At 36.3% G+C, this 17,911-nt stretch overlaps 2 protein-coding genes across 2 annotated transcripts; both read left to right on the top strand.

The window, feature by feature from the left end:
* The first annotated feature begins 7,188 nt into the window (after positions 1-7,188).
* On the top strand, positions 7,189-11,078 carry LOC140182190 (uncharacterized). The gene is made up of 5 exons (XM_072228322.1): positions 7,189-7,959; positions 8,398-8,520; positions 8,850-9,467; positions 10,186-10,574; positions 10,832-11,078. Exons 1-5 carry the CDS (start codon positions 7,189-7,191, stop codon positions 11,076-11,078), a joined length of 2,148 nt encoding a protein of 715 aa, XP_072084423.1.
* Positions 11,079-11,770: 692 nt separating this feature from the next.
* LOC112779588 (uncharacterized) lies at positions 11,771-14,858 on the top strand. The gene is made up of 2 exons (XM_025823901.3): positions 11,771-12,002; positions 14,108-14,858. The coding sequence occupies exons 1-2, from the start codon at positions 11,912-11,914 to the stop codon at positions 14,689-14,691; spliced, it is 675 nt and encodes a 224-aa protein (XP_025679686.1). The 5' UTR covers positions 11,771-11,911; the 3' UTR covers positions 14,692-14,858.
* The last annotated feature ends 3,053 nt before the right edge of the window (positions 14,859-17,911 follow it).

Below are 17,911 nucleotides of genomic sequence, written 5' to 3'. Positions count from 1 at the left end.
TTAATTAAAAAGATTTGAAAAATTTTTTATATGATTTTCGAAAATTGGAGAGAGAGAAAGTGGTTAGGGAGTTTTAAAAAAGATATGTCTTAAAATTAAAGATACTTGTAAAAATAAACAAATAAAAGAAAAGATTTGAAAAAGACATGATTTTAAAACTTGAAGATTGAAACTTTCTCAACAAGGAAACACCAAACTTAAAATTTTTCAATCAAAATAATAAAATAGTATAAGTAATTCAAAAATTATGAATAGGAAAAGAAAAAGATTTTGAAAAAATTTATAAAGGATTTTCGAAAAAATATATAAAAAAAAAGAGAATTGAAAAAGATTTAAAAAGATAAATTTTAAAATTGAAATTCTAACTTGACAAACAAGAAACTACCAAATTTTAAAAAATTTTGACTAAATCAACCTAGGTAATTCGAAAATGATAAGTAAATAAAGGAAAAGATATTTTATTGAATTTTTGAATTTAATGCGGAAAGAGAAAAATAATAAAATGACACCAAACTTAGAATTTTTAGATCAAAACAAAGAAAGCAAACAAGAAAACTTTGAATGTCAAGATGAACACCAAGAACACTTTGAAGATCAAGATGAACACCAAGAGCAAATTTTGGAAATTTTTAAGAAAATAAAAACACAAAGGACACCAAACTAAAAAAAATTTATACTTTGGACACTAATAATTCAAAAATGTACAAGACAAACAAGAAAAGACACAAAACAAGAAGAACTAAAGATCAAACAAGGAAAATAAACAAGAACAACTTGAAGATTAAGAAAGAACTAAGAACATATAATTCGAAAAATTGAAAGAAAAATGAAATCATGCAATTGACACGAAACTTAAAATATGAAACAAAACTCAAACAGAAGACTAAATTATGAGGTTATTGGTTTTTTTTAATTTTCGAAAATAATTTAGAAAAAAAATAAGGATTTTAAAATTTTAACCAAAAACAATAATAGAAGACTCAATTTTAGTGACTCTAAACCAAAAAGATAAATTTTTCCTAATCTAAGCAACAAAATAAACCGTCAGTTGTCCAAACTCGAACAATCCCCGACAACAGCGCCAAAAACTTGGTGCACGAAATTGTGATTACACTTTTCATAACTCCGCACAACTAACCAGCAAGTGCACTGGGTCGTCCAAGTAATACCTTACGTGAGTAAGGGTCGATCCCACGGAAATTGTCGGCTTGAAGCAAGCTATGGTTATTTTGTAAATCTTAGTCAGGAGATTAATGATGAGAGTTATTGTAACTATGAAAAATAAATAACATGAAATAAAAAGTACTCGTGATTCAGTAATGAGAAACAGGCTGAGGTTCCGGAGATGCTCTGTCGTCTGAATCTCTGCTTTCCTACTGTCTTCTTCTCCAAACACGCATGGCTTCCTTCAATGGCAAGCTTTATGATCCTCTCGGATGAAAAATACCAGGTACGATCTCTGCACGGCTAATCAACTATCGGATTTCTCATCTCGGATGAAAAATACCATGTACAGCTACCGCACGGCTAATCATCTGTCGGTTCCCACTAGCGTCGGAATAGGACCCTTGTCCTTTTGCACACTGTCACTGTGCCCAACATTCACAGGTTTGAAGCTCGTCACAGGCATCTCTTCCCAGATCCTACTCGGAATACCACAGACAAGGTTTAGACTTTTCGGATCCCAGGAATGCTGCCAATTGGTTCTAGCCTATACCACGAAGGTTCTAACCTCCGGACTCGGTCCGTGGATTAGAAACCCAAGAGATACGCACTCAAGTTGTCGCCCAATGACTACGTTGAGCTCAGATAGAACGGAAGTAGTTGTCAGGCACACGTTCATAGAATTGAGAATAATGATGGGTGTCACGGATCATATCATTCTCTAGATTGAAATACGAATGAGTATCTTAGAATAGAATCAAGCGTGATTGAATAGAAAACAGTAGTAAGTGCATTAATCCATTGAAACACAGCAGAGCTCCTTACCCCCACCTATGAGGTTTAGAGACTCATGCCATAGGAAATACAATATGAAGTGTAAAATGTCATAAGTTACAAAATGAATCTTTAAAAGTAGTTTTTATACTAAACTAGTAACTTAGGTTTACAGAAAATGAGTAACTAAGTGCAGATAGTGCAGAAATCCACTTCCGGGACCCACTTGGTGCGTGTCTGGGCTGAGCTTTCAAGCTTTCACGTGCATATACCCAAGGTTGGAGTTAAACGCCACCCTGGGTGCCAAAATGGGTGTTTAACGCCAAGAATTATGCCAATTCTGGCGTTTTACGCCAGAAAGTTTTAAGCTGGCTTTGAACGTCAATTTGAGCCATCAAATCTCGAGCAAAGTATAGACTATTATATATTACTAGAAATCCCAAGATGTCTACTTTCCAACGCAATTGAGAGCGTGCCAATTGGGTCTCTGTAGCTCCAGAAAATCTACTTCGAGTGAAGGAGGATCAGAATCCAATAGCATCTGCAGTCCTTTTTCAGCTTCTGAATCAGATTTTTGCTCAAGTTCCTCAATTTCAGCCAAAAAATACCTGAAATTACAGAAAAACACACAAACTCATAGTAAAGTCCAGAAATATGATTTTTGAATAAAAACTAATAAAAAATATAGTAAAAAGTAATTAAATCATACTAAAAACTATGTAAAAACAATGCCAAAAAGGGTATAAATTATCCGCTCATCACTCACTAACATCAAATCCCAGAGGCACCCTTTGGAAGCAACGGAGCAGGATGCAGAAAAAGAAATGACGCAAAAAATACTCACCCTAGCCCGCTCAAGCAAAAGAAACTACGAAGAGGCAAACATAAATCCAGACAGCAACACTTCTTCACAAAGATAACAAAACAAAAAGAACACAACTTTGATCAAGACGAGGACATGTAGTCTTCCCAGAAAGGTTCAAACTTTTTCAAAAGAAACCCAATAAAGATCGAAACTTTGCGCAAAAAGATAGCATGCAGCAGTTATTAAAAAGCATAAAAAAAGAAAAGGTATGAAGAAAAATACCAACCTAAAAAGAGGAACAAGAAGATAACAACGGATGCGCAGCAAAGAGCACGAACGGTCCAACAGACTCTTTTGAACTCCAAAGAAAGAAAAGCTGGGGGCAAACCGAAAGCAAAGAAGGAGGAGCCAGATGAACAAAAGTCTTTCGCAAACAAGAAAGCAGAAGGAAGAAAAGAAAACGTCTCTAAATTCAAAATTGAAAGGTGGGAAGGAAACGGCAAAAGAAAATTAAAAACCCTATTAATGGGCTATTAAAGCGCTTGCACATTCCAAGGAAGCTAAACGCATCCCAAAAACACAACGCAATTAAAAGACTAGAAACGCTTCGCATTAAAGCAGAAGCAAACCTAGATTCGCCCAAAGAGGAGCTACTCATAACCAACTAAAGCAATGCTCGAGCACGACTTCCTCAAAGGGGTCGAAGTCTAAAAAACATGACCTCAAGCAGGGGCACTGTTCATACGCTGGGTCGAGCTAGGCAATCCGGGTTGGACGAAGACAATAACGACCGACCTCTTATAAAGGTTGGTCGTCACCGACCTCTTCCCAAAGAGCTCGGCTAAATTGCTATAAGGGCCCAAGCAAGCCCAAAGCAGAAGATCACAGCCCACCTAAAGGCGGCTGGCCAAAGATAGGGGGACTCACCCACAAAAGATAAGATAACTAACTTATCTCAAGGGAGGTCACTCCACACTACTATAAATACACTAGAGCACCTAGGTATAACACTCACTCTGATTCTACACAAAAAACCTGCCTAAAGCCCATGCTAACTTAAGCATCGGAGTCTCTTGCAGGTACCACTATCCTCCGGTGATCAAGGATCAGCAGCATCTCAAGATTCAGCAAGTCGGACCCAGCAGCTCTGATCACACCCAAAGATCTCATCCAAGATCGACCTTCAGTTTCAAGTAACCCTCGGAACAAATAGTGATGACGACGTGCTGATCTGTGACGACAATGTGGCTTACCAATGGCGACGGCAACTCCAAGTGGTGGCGGAGCACCCTTCTTCAATGGACCAAAAGGAAAGAGATAAGAGAGATGAGAGAGACAAGAGAGAAGAAGAGAAGAGAAAGATAGGGAGATAAAGAGAGTTTACAGAAGTGAAGGAGACGGGTTTCTTGTTTGAATTTTATTCCAAATTTACTGTCAGATTTACCGGCGGAAAAATCCGACGGTAAGGTGTTCGTCGTTGCCTAAACGACGCATTTTACTAAATCCTGTTACTGCCAAAATTTTTTTACGGTAAAATTGGTGCTAATAAAATTAATTTTTGCACCTCTATTTACCGTCAGATTTAGCAACAAACGGTAACTTATTCGAGGGACAAATTTTTACTCGTAGCTGTCGAAAAATTTACTGCTCAATTCATCGGTATCGTTCGTCGCTAAATCTGACAGTATTCAGCACATTTCTTGTTGTGAGACTAATTTCTTTTATCTCTCACAAATGCTACTCAACATGTACAACTGTTGCACTTTTAAAGTGTGTATTGTGGAGGTATTTTCTAATAAAAGTTATGGCTGAGGAAAGACATAAAAAGATGTACTAAATTGATCAAGTTGGTCCAAAGGATCAAAAGGCTAGTTATTAATCGAATTTCTTGTTAGTTCTGGCAAAAGACTTTCAAAAACATCGTAAGCTATACCAAGTGTTGAGTATGTCGTTATTTAAATGTTTGAGACTAAGCACCAATCTATCTGTTTTCTTATCAAGCTATCTCTAATCTGACTATCTATTACTCCACGTGAACTCTTTACTTTTATATTCCAAATCCATCAATCTTCCTAAGTTGATAAAAATATTAAAGTTGTCTATGGATGATGCATACTTCATTCTTCCTCCTTTTTTTTTTTGTGGTATATCAATGTTGCATTAAAATCTCTTCACACCAGGTAATGGTTTTCCATTGAAGCTAAGATGTTTAATATTGTCTCATATTATGGGTTTTATTATCTTTCTTCATTATGTAGACGACCTGCAATCATTTCCCACTTCCTTTTCTAAATTTGATCTTTCCATTTAAAGTGAATAAAGAACTCACTATAATGTTCCATCATTTTTGGCACATTAGCTCTCTATGCCAATACCAATCCACCTGAAGTCTCTATGGATTTATACATTTTATGGTATACCCTAGTTTATGACCTTGTGTTGTTATTAACAAAAAATTGCTTTTGGTTTCATAGAGAAACATTACTTCGAGAGAATTAAATATATTGATCTATTGTACGTTGTAAACTGTTAGAGATTTTGCAAAGTTCGTCAATTTTATGTCAACATCTTCATGGATCTTAGGGTGCCAATTCTAGGCTGGCACTTTCTCCCTTGTCTGCAAGCTCTTATTATTAATACATTGTTTCTTTAGTAGAGGGTCCTGTTTTCTCTCCATAGTTCTCTTTTTTTTCTATTATACCTACTGTCATTTTTTTCATTCTCTTGGTCAGTTGTTTCATTTTCACAATTTTTTCTATGATTGTATTTTTCAGAATTAAGGTTTTGACTGAAATTAAAACTAGCATTGGTGATTACTTTCACTCCCTCCAATCATTTCTCCACCCTTTCACCAGCACTAACTATTTATGTTTTTTTTTTTTAACTATTTTGATCTTATAGTTTATCTCTTCTATAGAGGTCAATGTGTGGTATTTCTCCCTCTTTCTTCAACTTCTTCTGTCGATTTTTGTTCCTCTTGATCATTCTTTTCACTAGAGTCCTAAACTTGTAAAATTATAAAGCCTTTGAATAGATTCACAAGTAATGAATTGTGTGGTTTCTCTCTTAGGCTTACTTCTATCTTTGGCATATGTTTGGGTTAATATTTTTCTTCTCTTCCTCTATCCGCTAACTAATTTGTTTTGCCTTCAACCAGCTTTCCCATATCTTCCTTTTCACCTAATCTTCCAAATATAAGTTACGGGTCCTCTTCTCATGTCCAATATGTCTTCAGTATTTGCAAATGCATCCAATTCATTCATACTTTGTAGATAATTTGAACACTTTCTTGTTTGGCCCAACAATTTTCACTTTTCAGTGTTCTCAGAGGCTTAGTAGCATTCATTAGAATCTAGACTTTAATGATGTGACTCTCCCCACCCTTTATAGTAAAAAAAAGTCCATATTCAAAATCATTCAATATTTTCTCTATCTTCTTTTCTAGTTCTTTAGTCTTATAACACATTTCTCAATTTGCACTAGATAAACCTCTTTGGAAAAGAAAAATTGAAACAAATTAGCTCCTAAATCTAGAACTTTAAATCCTTCTATCTGGTTATGGTTAGATTGATCTCATGGCTCCTTCAATCATTTTGACATAATGACCAGTGTGTTAGTATTCTTTCAATAAGGCTCTTTGTACACGCTTGTAAACATTCCTCAACAAATTTTTCCTAAAAAAAATTTTACTCTATTATCATCCTCCCTTTCACTATTTTTTATAATCATGAACATCACCAAAATTATTTCTAGCCATAATTCTGTTAAACAAAGCACTATTACTTGATAAGTACTAGGATCTAATTTGAAAATCGGAAGAATTTACTCTATCTAGACAATTCTAATAAAATACTATAAAATTGATAATAATAATAGTAAATATTAAAACACTTTTTAAGAATAAATAAATAAATTAAAGTTTTTTTTATTTAAATAACTAATGTTAATATTAGCATAAGCTAGGTTATTCACTACAGTTAATTAGAGTAATTATATTTAATTAGAATCCACTTACTTTTTTGTGCTTGTATATATACCACTAGCAAGAATTTGACTCAATACAATTAATTCATTTTCTTTTCCCAATTTTTCAATCCCTCTCATCTTCTAACATGGTATCAGAAGACATTTCCTTCTATATTCTTCCGCAAATTTTATTCTCTTCTGGAACTTTCCTTCTCCTTCTTCTTTCTTTTCTCTTCTCATAAACTCACACAACAGAGTTTGATGAGAGCCTGATTACTTCACCGATTTGTGATTGTCTACAGAGAAAGCAAGAAGCTTCGATCAACGAGTTTAAAGAAGACGTTCTGAATCTTTCTACCCTAAGATTCATTGATCCTACAATGGCAGATTCATTTGCACTCTCCGCGGCAGATCAACTGGGTTTGATCCTTGTCACTCAGCAACTCACTGAAAAAAACTACCACTCTTAGAGTCGCGCCATGAAGAAAGCCCTAAATGCCAAGAGAAAGCTTGGATTTATCAGCAGCACAATTCCAAGGCCAGATCCAGTTGCAGATCCTGATCAATTTGAAAATTGGCAATGTGTCAATGATATAGTGAGCACTTGGATCCTCAATTTAGTTTCGAAGGAAATTGCAACCTCACTAGTTTATGTAGATTCTGCTAAGGAACTCTGCCATGATCTCAAAGAAAGGTTCGAACATGGTAATGGACCTAGAATTTTTGAGCTAAAAAGGGAACTCACGAACCTAAAGCAAGGTGCCATGACTGTGTCTCAGTATTTCACCAGGATCAAAATGTTGTGGGAAGAGCTCAGTTCCTATCGTCCAATGCCATGTAATTGCGGTGATTCCCACTCAATGCACGACTTTCTTCAATCTAAATACGTACACTATTTTCTCATGGGTCTTGATGAATCTTTTGCACAAATTTGTGCTCAAATTATGCTTATGGAACCCCTACCAGCCATCAACAAGGTTCTCTCTCTTGTAGTTCAAGAAGAGAGGCACATGTCAATTGACGTTTCCTCCTCCTCAAATCAGGTAGCTTTCTTGGCAAAGAATAATCAACCTCAACAACTGCTCCATGGACGAGGCAGAGGACAGCAGAAGAAGGACAGACCTATGTGCTCCCACTGTGGATTTCTTGGCCACACAGTGGAAAAATACTACAAGATCCATGGCTTCCCTCCTGGGTATGGCAGAGGACGTGGAACCAAGCCATCGGTTCATCATGTTGCAGCCTCAGAGGTACAGTCCACCCTAAACCTGGACTAGAACCAGATACAGCAATTGATTACGTTACTCAACAATCAGTAGATCCAAGATTTACCAGCAGCTGATTCCACTAATGTGGCCATACCTACAGGTATAGTCCTCAACTTATCACTTTCAAGAAATCAAATGCCTCAAAATTGTTGGATCCTTGACAGTGGAGCGACAATTCACATAACTTGTGACTTGAACCTCTTTTCCAATTTTCATACCTCTAAACATTTTTCAGTAACCCTCCCAAATAATTATGTTTTCACAGCAAATTATGTAGGTACCATGATTATCAGTCCTGAAATCACATTGAATAATGTTCTATATGTACCTGAATTTGATGTTAATCTACTATCGATTTTCTCTTTTCTAAGAAACACACAAATCACAATCACATTTGGCCATAACTTCTTTGACATTCAGGACCCCAGTTCACTGAGGAAGATTGGGAAGGGCGACTTAAGCAATGGACTTTACATCTTGAAGCCTGAGCCACCTTCCAAGATCACTGCACTAGTTTTGGTTCCAATACCTGACATTGTTAAAGTCAACTTCTGTCAATCTGAGCTTTGGCATTTTAAATTAGGCCATGCATCTAATAAAATCTTACAAAGTTTATCCTTGTTCAATAAATCCTTTTCCAATTCTGTTTGTTCAGCTTGTCCCTTAGAAAAATTCAAAAAGCTTCCTTTTGAGTCACATAACAACATGTATCCGAATGCATTTGATTTAGTTCATTGTGATGTTTGGAGACCTTACCATGTGCCAACATATAATGGTTACAAATATTTTTTTAGTATTATTGATGACTGCACCAGATTTTGTCGGATTTATTTTTTGTATAACAAAAGTGAAATGCAAGTTACTTCATACAGTTTTATGCATTAATTGAAACCCAATTCAATACCAAAATCAAATGCATTCGATCACACAATGCAAAAGAGTTGGCCATTACTGGCTTCTTGTATGAAAAGGGAGTCCTCCACCAGTTTTCCTGCCCATACAGGCTTCAGCAGAACGTAGTGATTGAAAGAAAGCACCAGCACATCCTTAATGTAGCTAGAGCACTCTATTTCCAATCCAAGGTCCCTATCTGGCTGTGGGGAGAGTGTGTCGCCACGGCAGTATTTCTGATTAATAGGACACCATCGAAACTGCTCAACTTCAAGTCACCATTTGAGATCTTGTTCAACAAACAACCGGCATATGAGAGGTTAAGAGTCTTTGGCTGCCTGGCATATGTAGCTACTAATTCAATTGGAAGACCGAAATTTAATGCTCGAGCTGATCCATCAGTGTTCATTAGCTACCCAATAGGTTATAAGGGATACAAACTGTACAATTTGAAATCAAAGCAATTTTTCGTATCTACAGACATTTTCCATGAATCCATTCTTCCATTCACCAACAAATTAAACCCTGACATTGATTCTAATCTATTCAATAACACAGTACTCCCAAGACCTACTCCGGATCCAGACCCCACCCCTTATGTGCAACCACTCCTCGATAATACAGCTACTGAAACCTTACCACCTCCGTGCCAAAATAGTACCATACCTGAGCCCCCCAACCTCTTAGAAGGTCCACCAAACCCCATCAAACCCTCACTATCTTCGAGACTATGTCCATCACACCAACACTCCATATCCAACTTCCAACTAACTCAGCCACCACAGACTTAACCATGCTTATCAAGTCACCATTGCCAATGTGACCAAAATACCTGAACCACATTTCTATCACCAGGCCGTGAGACATGAGCAGTGTAGACAGGCTGTGACCAAAATACCTGAACCTTGGCAACTAGTCCCTCTACCACCCAATAAACACACTATCGGCTGCAAATGGGTATACAAGGTAAAATTAAAAGCTGATGGCACTCTCGATAGGTATAAGGCCCGTTTGGTTGCAAAAGGCTATACACAATAGGCAGGGATCGATTTCAAACACACCTTTAACTCGGTGGAGAAAATCACCACAGTCAGGATTCTCTTGAGCATAGCAGCCGCCAAGAATTGGAATCTTCTGCAACTGGACATAAACAACGCTTTTCTTAATGGAGAATTATTCGAAGAGGTTTACATGGAAGTCCCGCTTGGGCATCCACAGAGAAATCAGGGTTTAGTATGCAAATTAACCAAATCACTCTATGGTTTGAGGCAAGCCTCACGTCAATGGTTCACTAAATTCTGTACAACACTATTCCAGCATGGATTCACACAGTGTAAAAGTGATTACTCCCTGTTTTCATTTGGTAACGCTCCGTCAACCATTTTTCTCTTGGTCTATGTCGATGACATCATCATAGTTGGACCCGACAATGACAGCATCAAAAGAGTTGAAGCGAAACTGAAGGCAGTCTTCAAGCTCAAAGTTCTCAATGACTTAAAATTCTTCCTTGGTTTGGAGTTGGCAAAATCCAGCAAGGAAATTTTTTTGTCCCAGTGTAAATACACCATTTCACTACTAAAGGACACTAATTTCTTAGGTTGCAAACCTACTTCCTCTCCCATGGATACAAATTTGAAGCTTTGCGTAGGTGAAGGGGAGACCTTGGCTGACCCGTCTGCTTATCACAAACTCATTGGCAAATTGATGTACCTAACAATCTCCTGACCGGACGTAGCCTTTGCTGTCACCAAACTAGCACAGCTCATGTCTAACCCTCGTGTCCCTCATCTTAATGAAGTTCACCAAATTCTTTGGTACCTTAAGTCGGTTCCGGCATAAGGCATTTTATTTCCAGCAACAAACAAGTTTAATCTGTCTGTTTACGCTGATGCTGATTGGGGAAGCTGCCTTGATACAAGGCATTCCACAACTAGTTACTGTACCTTCTTTGGTGATTCTTTAGTGTCCTGGAAGAGCAACAACAAGCAGTAGTCTCCAGAAGTTCCACGGAAGCTGAATACAAGGCTATTGCGAATGCATCTTGTGAAATTGTGTGGCTGCTTGGATTGCTCAGGCTTTTTCACATCGATCTCGATTCAGCCATACTTTTCTGTGATAATATTTCAGCGATTCACATGGCCACTAACCCTGCTCTACATGAGCGGTCTAAGCATATCAAAATGGATTGCCATTTCATTCGTGAAAGGTAGCATCCGGTACAGTGAAGCTCGTGCACATCTCCAGCAAGCACAAAGTAGCAGATATTTTAACAAAGACACTTTCTCCACCTCAGTTTAGATTTTTAATGGCCAAGCTCAGTTTAGATTTTTAATGGCCAAACTGGGCCTACATGATATCTATGCTCCACCTTGAAGGGAGATATTAGCACAAACTAAGTTATTCACTACAGTTAATTACAATAATTATATTTAATTAGAATCCACTTACTGTTTTGTGCTTGTATATATACCACCAGCAAGAATTTGACTCAATACAATTAATTTTTTTTCCAATTTTTCAATCCCTCTCATCTTCTAACAGTTAATGCAGTTGATACACTAAAAATGCTTTTTTTTTTGAATAAAAATTTTTATTTAAATATTCTTAAACCTAACTTTCAACTCTAAAATGTTTGTTTTTATTTCTTTTAAAGTATTTTTTAATTTAATAGATCAAATATTAATTTATTATAAATTTAAATTATATTTAAAAATTTACTATAATCAATAAATTACTATATACATGAAAGAGAATTCGAATTCATAATATGAATTGATTGTTAGAGCAAATGAAGTTGGTTTAGTGGTTGCCTGCATAATCACAGCAATAATCTAGTAAAGTTGGACCCAGCGGACTAAATTCCATTTGCTTGTTGAAAGTGGATGGCATTTCCTGAAAAAATGTGCAAAGTGACAGAGTAGAAAACGGCTATATGGGGACCACCTTCTACTCATCAACTTGTGTGCCTTCACTGCCCTCTCTATCTTCTCCATTTACACCCTCTTTTTCTCTTTCCCTTTCTCCTTAGCTAGGGCTTTGCGAAATGATGGAGATCAAGCTCAGTTGCTGCCACTTCCACTTCTTGTGTTATCTTCTTGCGGCTTCTCTGGTTTTCTCCCACGCCCACAACCATGGTAATGTTTCGTCAATGTGCATTTAATGAGCTTCTTTTCTATGGTTTTGGTGTTCTGATTAGTACCTCCCATATCTCTGGAAAGTGTTGATCTGTTTATTATCCTGGATCATAAGGCCATGTTGTTGAGGGAATTCAGTGATGTTTTGCATAAGTGGCATTATGAGTTCAGTTAGATCTTAATTGCATTCCTTTACTCAGAAACTTGCTCTTGTTCAAATAGGTTTGCCACATTTAAGTGCTTGTTTCTGATGCTAGCTATTAATGAGGATTCCAAGTGAGGGTTTAATATCATGTTTTTTGTAGCATGTACAAGGAAGAAACAGAGAAAATGACGTTCTTTGCTTCTCAATTTCGGACATTGGAAATTTAGCTTTATATTGTTGAACTAGAGCATCCTATGTTTTTTTTGTTTACCAAAGATAGGAGACTTCCGCAACCTCTTAAATGAGTATGGGGAGACTACCATTTGAGCTATAACTCATTGGTTAGAGCATCCTATGTTGGCGTAAACTTTTATGTTTATGCTATTTTTTTTAGGTTTAATTACTCTAATCCCTATAGTTTCGCAAAATTTTCAATTAGGTTTCTATATTTTTTTTTCCTTTTAATTTGGTCCCTGCACCAAATTTTTTTTTCAATTAGGTCCCTGTTAACAGTAATTGGTTTTTAATTATATAAGGACCCAACTAAAAAAAATTTGGTGCAAGAATCCAAATAAAAGCAAAGAAAGGTATAGAGACCCAATTTAAAAAAAAAAATATGGTGCAATGACTCAATTAAAAGAAAAAAAAAATATAGGACCAATAGAGTAATTAAATTTTTTTTTTATCAAGAGAAATCCTAAGTGAAAAAGTTATTTTTGTAACTTAGTTTAACCAAATCTTATTTCTTCTTTTTCTTATGCATGCCCTCCTTCTTCAACTAGTTTTTAACGTGCCAATAAGCTATTGGACTAACTTGGTTGAATTCGATTACCAAAATAATTTGGTCATGTAGCATCACCGTTTTATTAATAATCCATCTGTATCTTCAAAGATTCAGTGCCTTCCTGGTTGTTTATATTTGAAAGGCATAAAAATTAAACCAATGCCAAGTTGTTACATATCTCGTGTTTAATATATTAGCCATTTCCATCTTTTATTGCTTCTTGAAGAAGTAGGTCATTTAAATTCTGAATAATTTTATGAAAATTTTCTTCTATCCAACAAGAGGGTTGGTAATATCCTAAAGTATACTTCAACACAAGGGAAGAAAAAGTTCTTTAACAAGAGGATTAGTAATATTGATCATTTCTATATTTCCCAAGTGCTAATTAATTGATAAATATCAGGCTTCAGCTAGAAAGATCAATAAGTCCTTAAAATTGCAAATGATATCAATTATCATTGCATCTGCTTCAAGGACTGGTATCAAGAACAAAGGAATATGTAGGGAATGTGCTTTATTGGTTGGGAATTCCTGAGCAATGTGCTGAGGAACCTTAAAAAAATTGGGGAAGAATGTGTGTGAAAATCTTGTAGGTACAATGAGGAAGAGTTAAGGCTCTTCAGCTCTCTCAAGTCTTTTACAAAATGGTCAATAACTCTCTAACTAATTCACTTCCTATTTATTCATTTTCCTTCTGTAACTAGCCTTATCGCCAAAATCCTCTGGAATTGTTAGTTAGCGTGAGAGCTCTAACAGAAAATAACTACTCTAACACTGCAGTAACTAACCAGAAACTAATTTTATCAAGACTAGCTAATCCCTCTAGCAATCTAACTGATAAATTAATCATGGCATCTTATTCAGCAATATGGCTCTTAGTAATTAAATTTGAACTCTTAACACATGAACAAAATAATGGCATACACTGAGATAAGGTGAGAAAACAATGATGTTTATATTAGAAATAAGTTTGGTTATTTGCTGTTATAGTATTATTTTGCACAATTTGCTGAAACATTAAGTTGTTTTCTAAGTTATTTGCTGTTATAGTATTATACTGCATTGAAGCTCAGGACTTAATCATGCAGATATAAACATCTCTCTCTGTATGCACTTTGAATTATAGAACCCCGATCTCATATCTGAAATCAGCTAATTGTTTTCACTTACATGCAGGAAATCCGGCGAACGATATTGTCGACATTATAAACAAGAACCGTACAGATCAAAAGCTTCCTCACCTGAATGACAGTCCTGGTCTAGGGTGCATGGCCTTACAATACATTGAATTATGCAAAGGAAATTGCACTGGCAACAATGTAGTGAACTGCAAGCCTTCGGAAGATGACTTCACCGAAGTCTTCGCCCCCAATTGTGGCGTAGAGCTGCCAACTTTCGGCACCATAACCGGACACGTAATTGGTTGTCAAAAGAAGTATGTTGAGCCATCAATAGCATTTTCCCAAGTTCTTGTGAAAGATAAGAGTTCTTTGTCTATTTTGAAGAACAAATCACACACTGAGGTTGGAGTGGGGCTGGTTGGAGTCCATAAAGGACCTTTCTTTTGGTGTGTTTTATTTAGCAATGGACAGACAAACTCTACATTTGTGCTTGAAAATCGTGGTGAAGGTATCAAGCAAAGGAGTGGGTGCTATAGTGGAAGTAGTGCTCCATGCAGTGGAGCACAGAAAAGTGGTTTTGCACCATCTAGCATATTCTCCATGTCTTATGTACTTATTTTGCTTTTTACATTTTTGTGATCGAGGTATCTTCTTGAAATTATTTTGTTTATTCTGTTCATTTTTCTTATTTATAATTTAGTCCTTCTATTTCACTCACTATTATTTTTGTATAAGTCCACTGACCTGATCTCTGACTCCTAAAATATTATTGGTAATATTATTTCTAACTAAAAATATTAGCACAATATGAGTTTATATCTTAGAGTCCTGCATTATACTAAAATATGAGTTGTTATGGAAGTATTGTCCATATTTATAAAACTGTGGGAAAAAACATACTTCTCACAAAAAGCCACAGCATCAAAGCCTTGATCATACACACTTCCTAATTTGGAAGTCTTACGTTTCTTAGACTTCAGCTCGGGAAAAAGGAGGCGCGAGGAAAATTGTTTGGTTACCAGAGTCGGTAGGAAGAGTAAGAAGAGGAGGAGTAGAATCTAGAAGTGTCTTAACTGATAAAGAAGGACCTAAGTCCGACTTGGAGAGAGGGGAAGGTCACCCAATTCATTGACCCCCTTCAGTTGAATAACTCCGACAACAGCATTCTTTTTAGCAAAAGCAATTTATTATTAATTTTGTTCTAACTTGGAGAGAGAGGGAAGGTCACCCAATTTATTTTATTTTAATTTTATTCTAAAAAATTTTTATTTGCATCAAATATATTTTCGGTAGTTAATTTTTTAAAAAATTTAGAATTAATTTAACAACAATTTTACAAAAATAACTTTTAACACATGCAATTTAGACATAGTTATCATGTATTATTGCTGGCTTAATCCTAAATTTTTTAAAAATTTAATTGTTAGAGTATATTTGATGCAAATAAAAAATTGAGGACAAAATTAAAATACAATAAAATATAGGAGTATTTTTAAAATTTTTAATAAATTTCAGAGACTAAAAATATATTTTACTATAAAAACAATAATTTCATATGTAAAAAAATATTGAATATAAAAGCACTAACCACATATAAAATCAAAATTAAAAAAAAAAATACAAGAGCTGCATTGCGACGTATAACAAATCTATTACAAAAGAAATAAAACTCCTATTCTTCTAAAATAAATCTATTCCAGTTGTAACTAACTCCCATGACCAATTTATTGACTCTTTTAGCTAAATTCCTATTATGTGCAAATAACTCAAAAAAAATTTTTATAAAGTCTATAAAAAAAAGCACCCTTTCTATAAGGATATCATCATAGACATCATATAAGGAACTTGAAAAATATTCAACGGTAGATGCATATATAGTGAATAATTTTATCTTTATTTAAAATCTCTATCAACTTACATAAACTTCAGAAGCTAGAGTAAATCTCCAAAATGGTCCCTCAGATTGAGCCCGTGCACCAATGTTACCCCTGACTTTCAAAATGCTCTATTTACACCCTTCAGATTGAGCTCCGTATAAAATCCTGGTCCCTCCACCCAATTCCGACGTGACTCAGCAGCCGGAGCACTGAGCTGGCGGTTTATGGTCCACGTAGGCAGCCTTTAACGGCTAGCTGATGTGGAGTATCAATCAAAGAATCCCCGAATTCCCCGAATTAGTCCCTGGTAGCAATTAGAAACCCTAAATTTGTTCTTTCCTCTTCCTCTGTGAATTAGTTCATCGTCCAGGTCAAGCTCTTCGGCTTCTACCCTGTGCTGGGTCTGAATGTTGTTCGATTTCCCTTTTTCTCTGTGAATTATTTCTTCGTCCTCTCCCGCCATAAGTGACAGTCACGCTTCTCGAAGGTCGAATTGCTCATCTGCAACCGAAAACTGGAAGGGGAACAATGTGCGTAGCCGGCGTTTAGCAGTTCCAGAGTGATGTGGTTGTGGGTGCAGGCCTGTCCTTCGGTGGTCAGGGATGGAGAGTCATCCTAATAAGCCGTTCTTCGGGTGTCCAAATTATAACGTGAGTGCATTTACTCGCTGAAATTTCTAGTGTTGGTTAGTTGAGGTAGTTGTTTGATAAGGTTGATGCATATTTGCAAACCAGTGGAAAGAATTGGTGTGGGTTATTTGTTTAGGCAGATTCTGTACAGGATGAGGTGCCGCTGAAGTCTGATGAAGATGATGAGCATGGTGGGATGAAGATGAACATTGCATGGAAGGTGGGCAAACTAGAAGCAGATCTGAGAAATGTAAAATTGATGGTCCAAGTACTTAGTTTAGGGGTATTCGTGTTATTTGTGTTTGTGTTGATGTTACTGTTAAAGGTTTGATTAGGCTCAGAACTGAAATCCAGAACCAGTGTAATCCAATTTATGAACAATGTAATTGACATTAGATTGTTTTTGATATATTGAATGAGTACTTGGTCTTGTTTTTGTAAACATAATTGAACACTCAATTATCTTATGGATAAGCAAGAATAGCGAAAGCTTACATAAGGCATAATTCATAACTGAATGACAATAACACTAGTTCATATAAAATTCTGCAATAATGCATTGATCACAATAACAAGCAAAAAAATACTGAGCATTGTTACAGCTAGATTCCAGCAACTTAGTTAGTATTTAGAAGTTGCAGAGGTGTCTATGAGTCACAATCACTATGACCAAACAAAAAAGACAAAGATAATTGTTTCACAAAATATCACAAACTATCAGAATTTCAACCTAAAGCTATGAACATAATCACTTTTTTCTTAGTGGTTTGAACCCTGGGGTGGGCACAAACTTGAGGAAGTTGGCCAGTCGTGCTGCAGTTGCCTCACTAGCTCCCTCCATTGGATTGAATGATGCAGGGGCAGTTGGAGTAGGTGAACTTCTTTTAAGTGGCAGTTTCCCAAGTCTTGTAGGTGTATTCCTCTTTTGTTCATGCTCCTGCAATGCAGACAGTAATAAGGCCTAGAAAATAAGATGGTTGTCAAATAATAAAAACACATTACATGAAGCATTATTAAACAAAATACCTTTTGGGAGTTTTCGGCTTCAGAGTATGAGGGTTGAGACAAATCAATCTCAACCTGCTAGACATCCACTTCCACAAGAGTGGCAGGAGCAGGGGCAGATGCAGTAGCAGACGTTGTTGCAGTTCCAGAGCCTGTAGCAGTAGCAGAGGCACTTGCAGTTTGAGGTGCATTAGAAGTAGATGTTGTAGCTGACGCAGAGGCAGTTGCAGTGACATTCTGAGCAGCAGCCTTGGTTTCTGGGTGTTCTTGGCCTTCTTTTTAAGTTTTTGTTCAATCAGCACCTTAACAAATGCTTTAACCCCTTCCTCCCTAGGTCGACTCACATTA

This window comes from Arachis hypogaea, chromosome 19 (genome assembly GCF_003086295.3).
Source record: "Arachis hypogaea cultivar Tifrunner chromosome 19, arahy.Tifrunner.gnm2.J5K5, whole genome shotgun sequence".
NCBI lineage: Eukaryota > Viridiplantae > Streptophyta > Magnoliopsida > Fabales > Fabaceae > Arachis > Arachis hypogaea.
Note: the sequence above shows the minus strand (reverse complement) of the source record. Positions and strands in the feature narration are given on the sequence as shown.

Coding starts and splice junctions, on each gene's coding strand:
- LOC140182190 (XM_072228322.1), top strand. CDS start 7,189: ATGAAGAAAGCCCTAAATGCCAAGAGAAAGCTTGGATTTATCAGCAGC. Junction 8,521..8,849: donor CAATACCTGACATTGTTAAA/GTCAACTTCTGT, acceptor TACTTCATACAG/TTTTATGCATTAATTGAAAC. Junction 10,575..10,831: donor AAACTCATTGGCAAATTGAT/GTACCTAACAAT, acceptor GTGATTCTTTAG/TGTCCTGGAAGAGCAACAAC.
- LOC112779588 (XM_025823901.3), top strand. CDS start 11,912: ATGATGGAGATCAAGCTCAGTTGCTGCCACTTCCACTTCTTGTGTTAT. Junction 12,003..14,107: donor CTCCCACGCCCACAACCATG/GTAATGTTTCGT, acceptor ACTTACATGCAG/GAAATCCGGCGAACGATATT.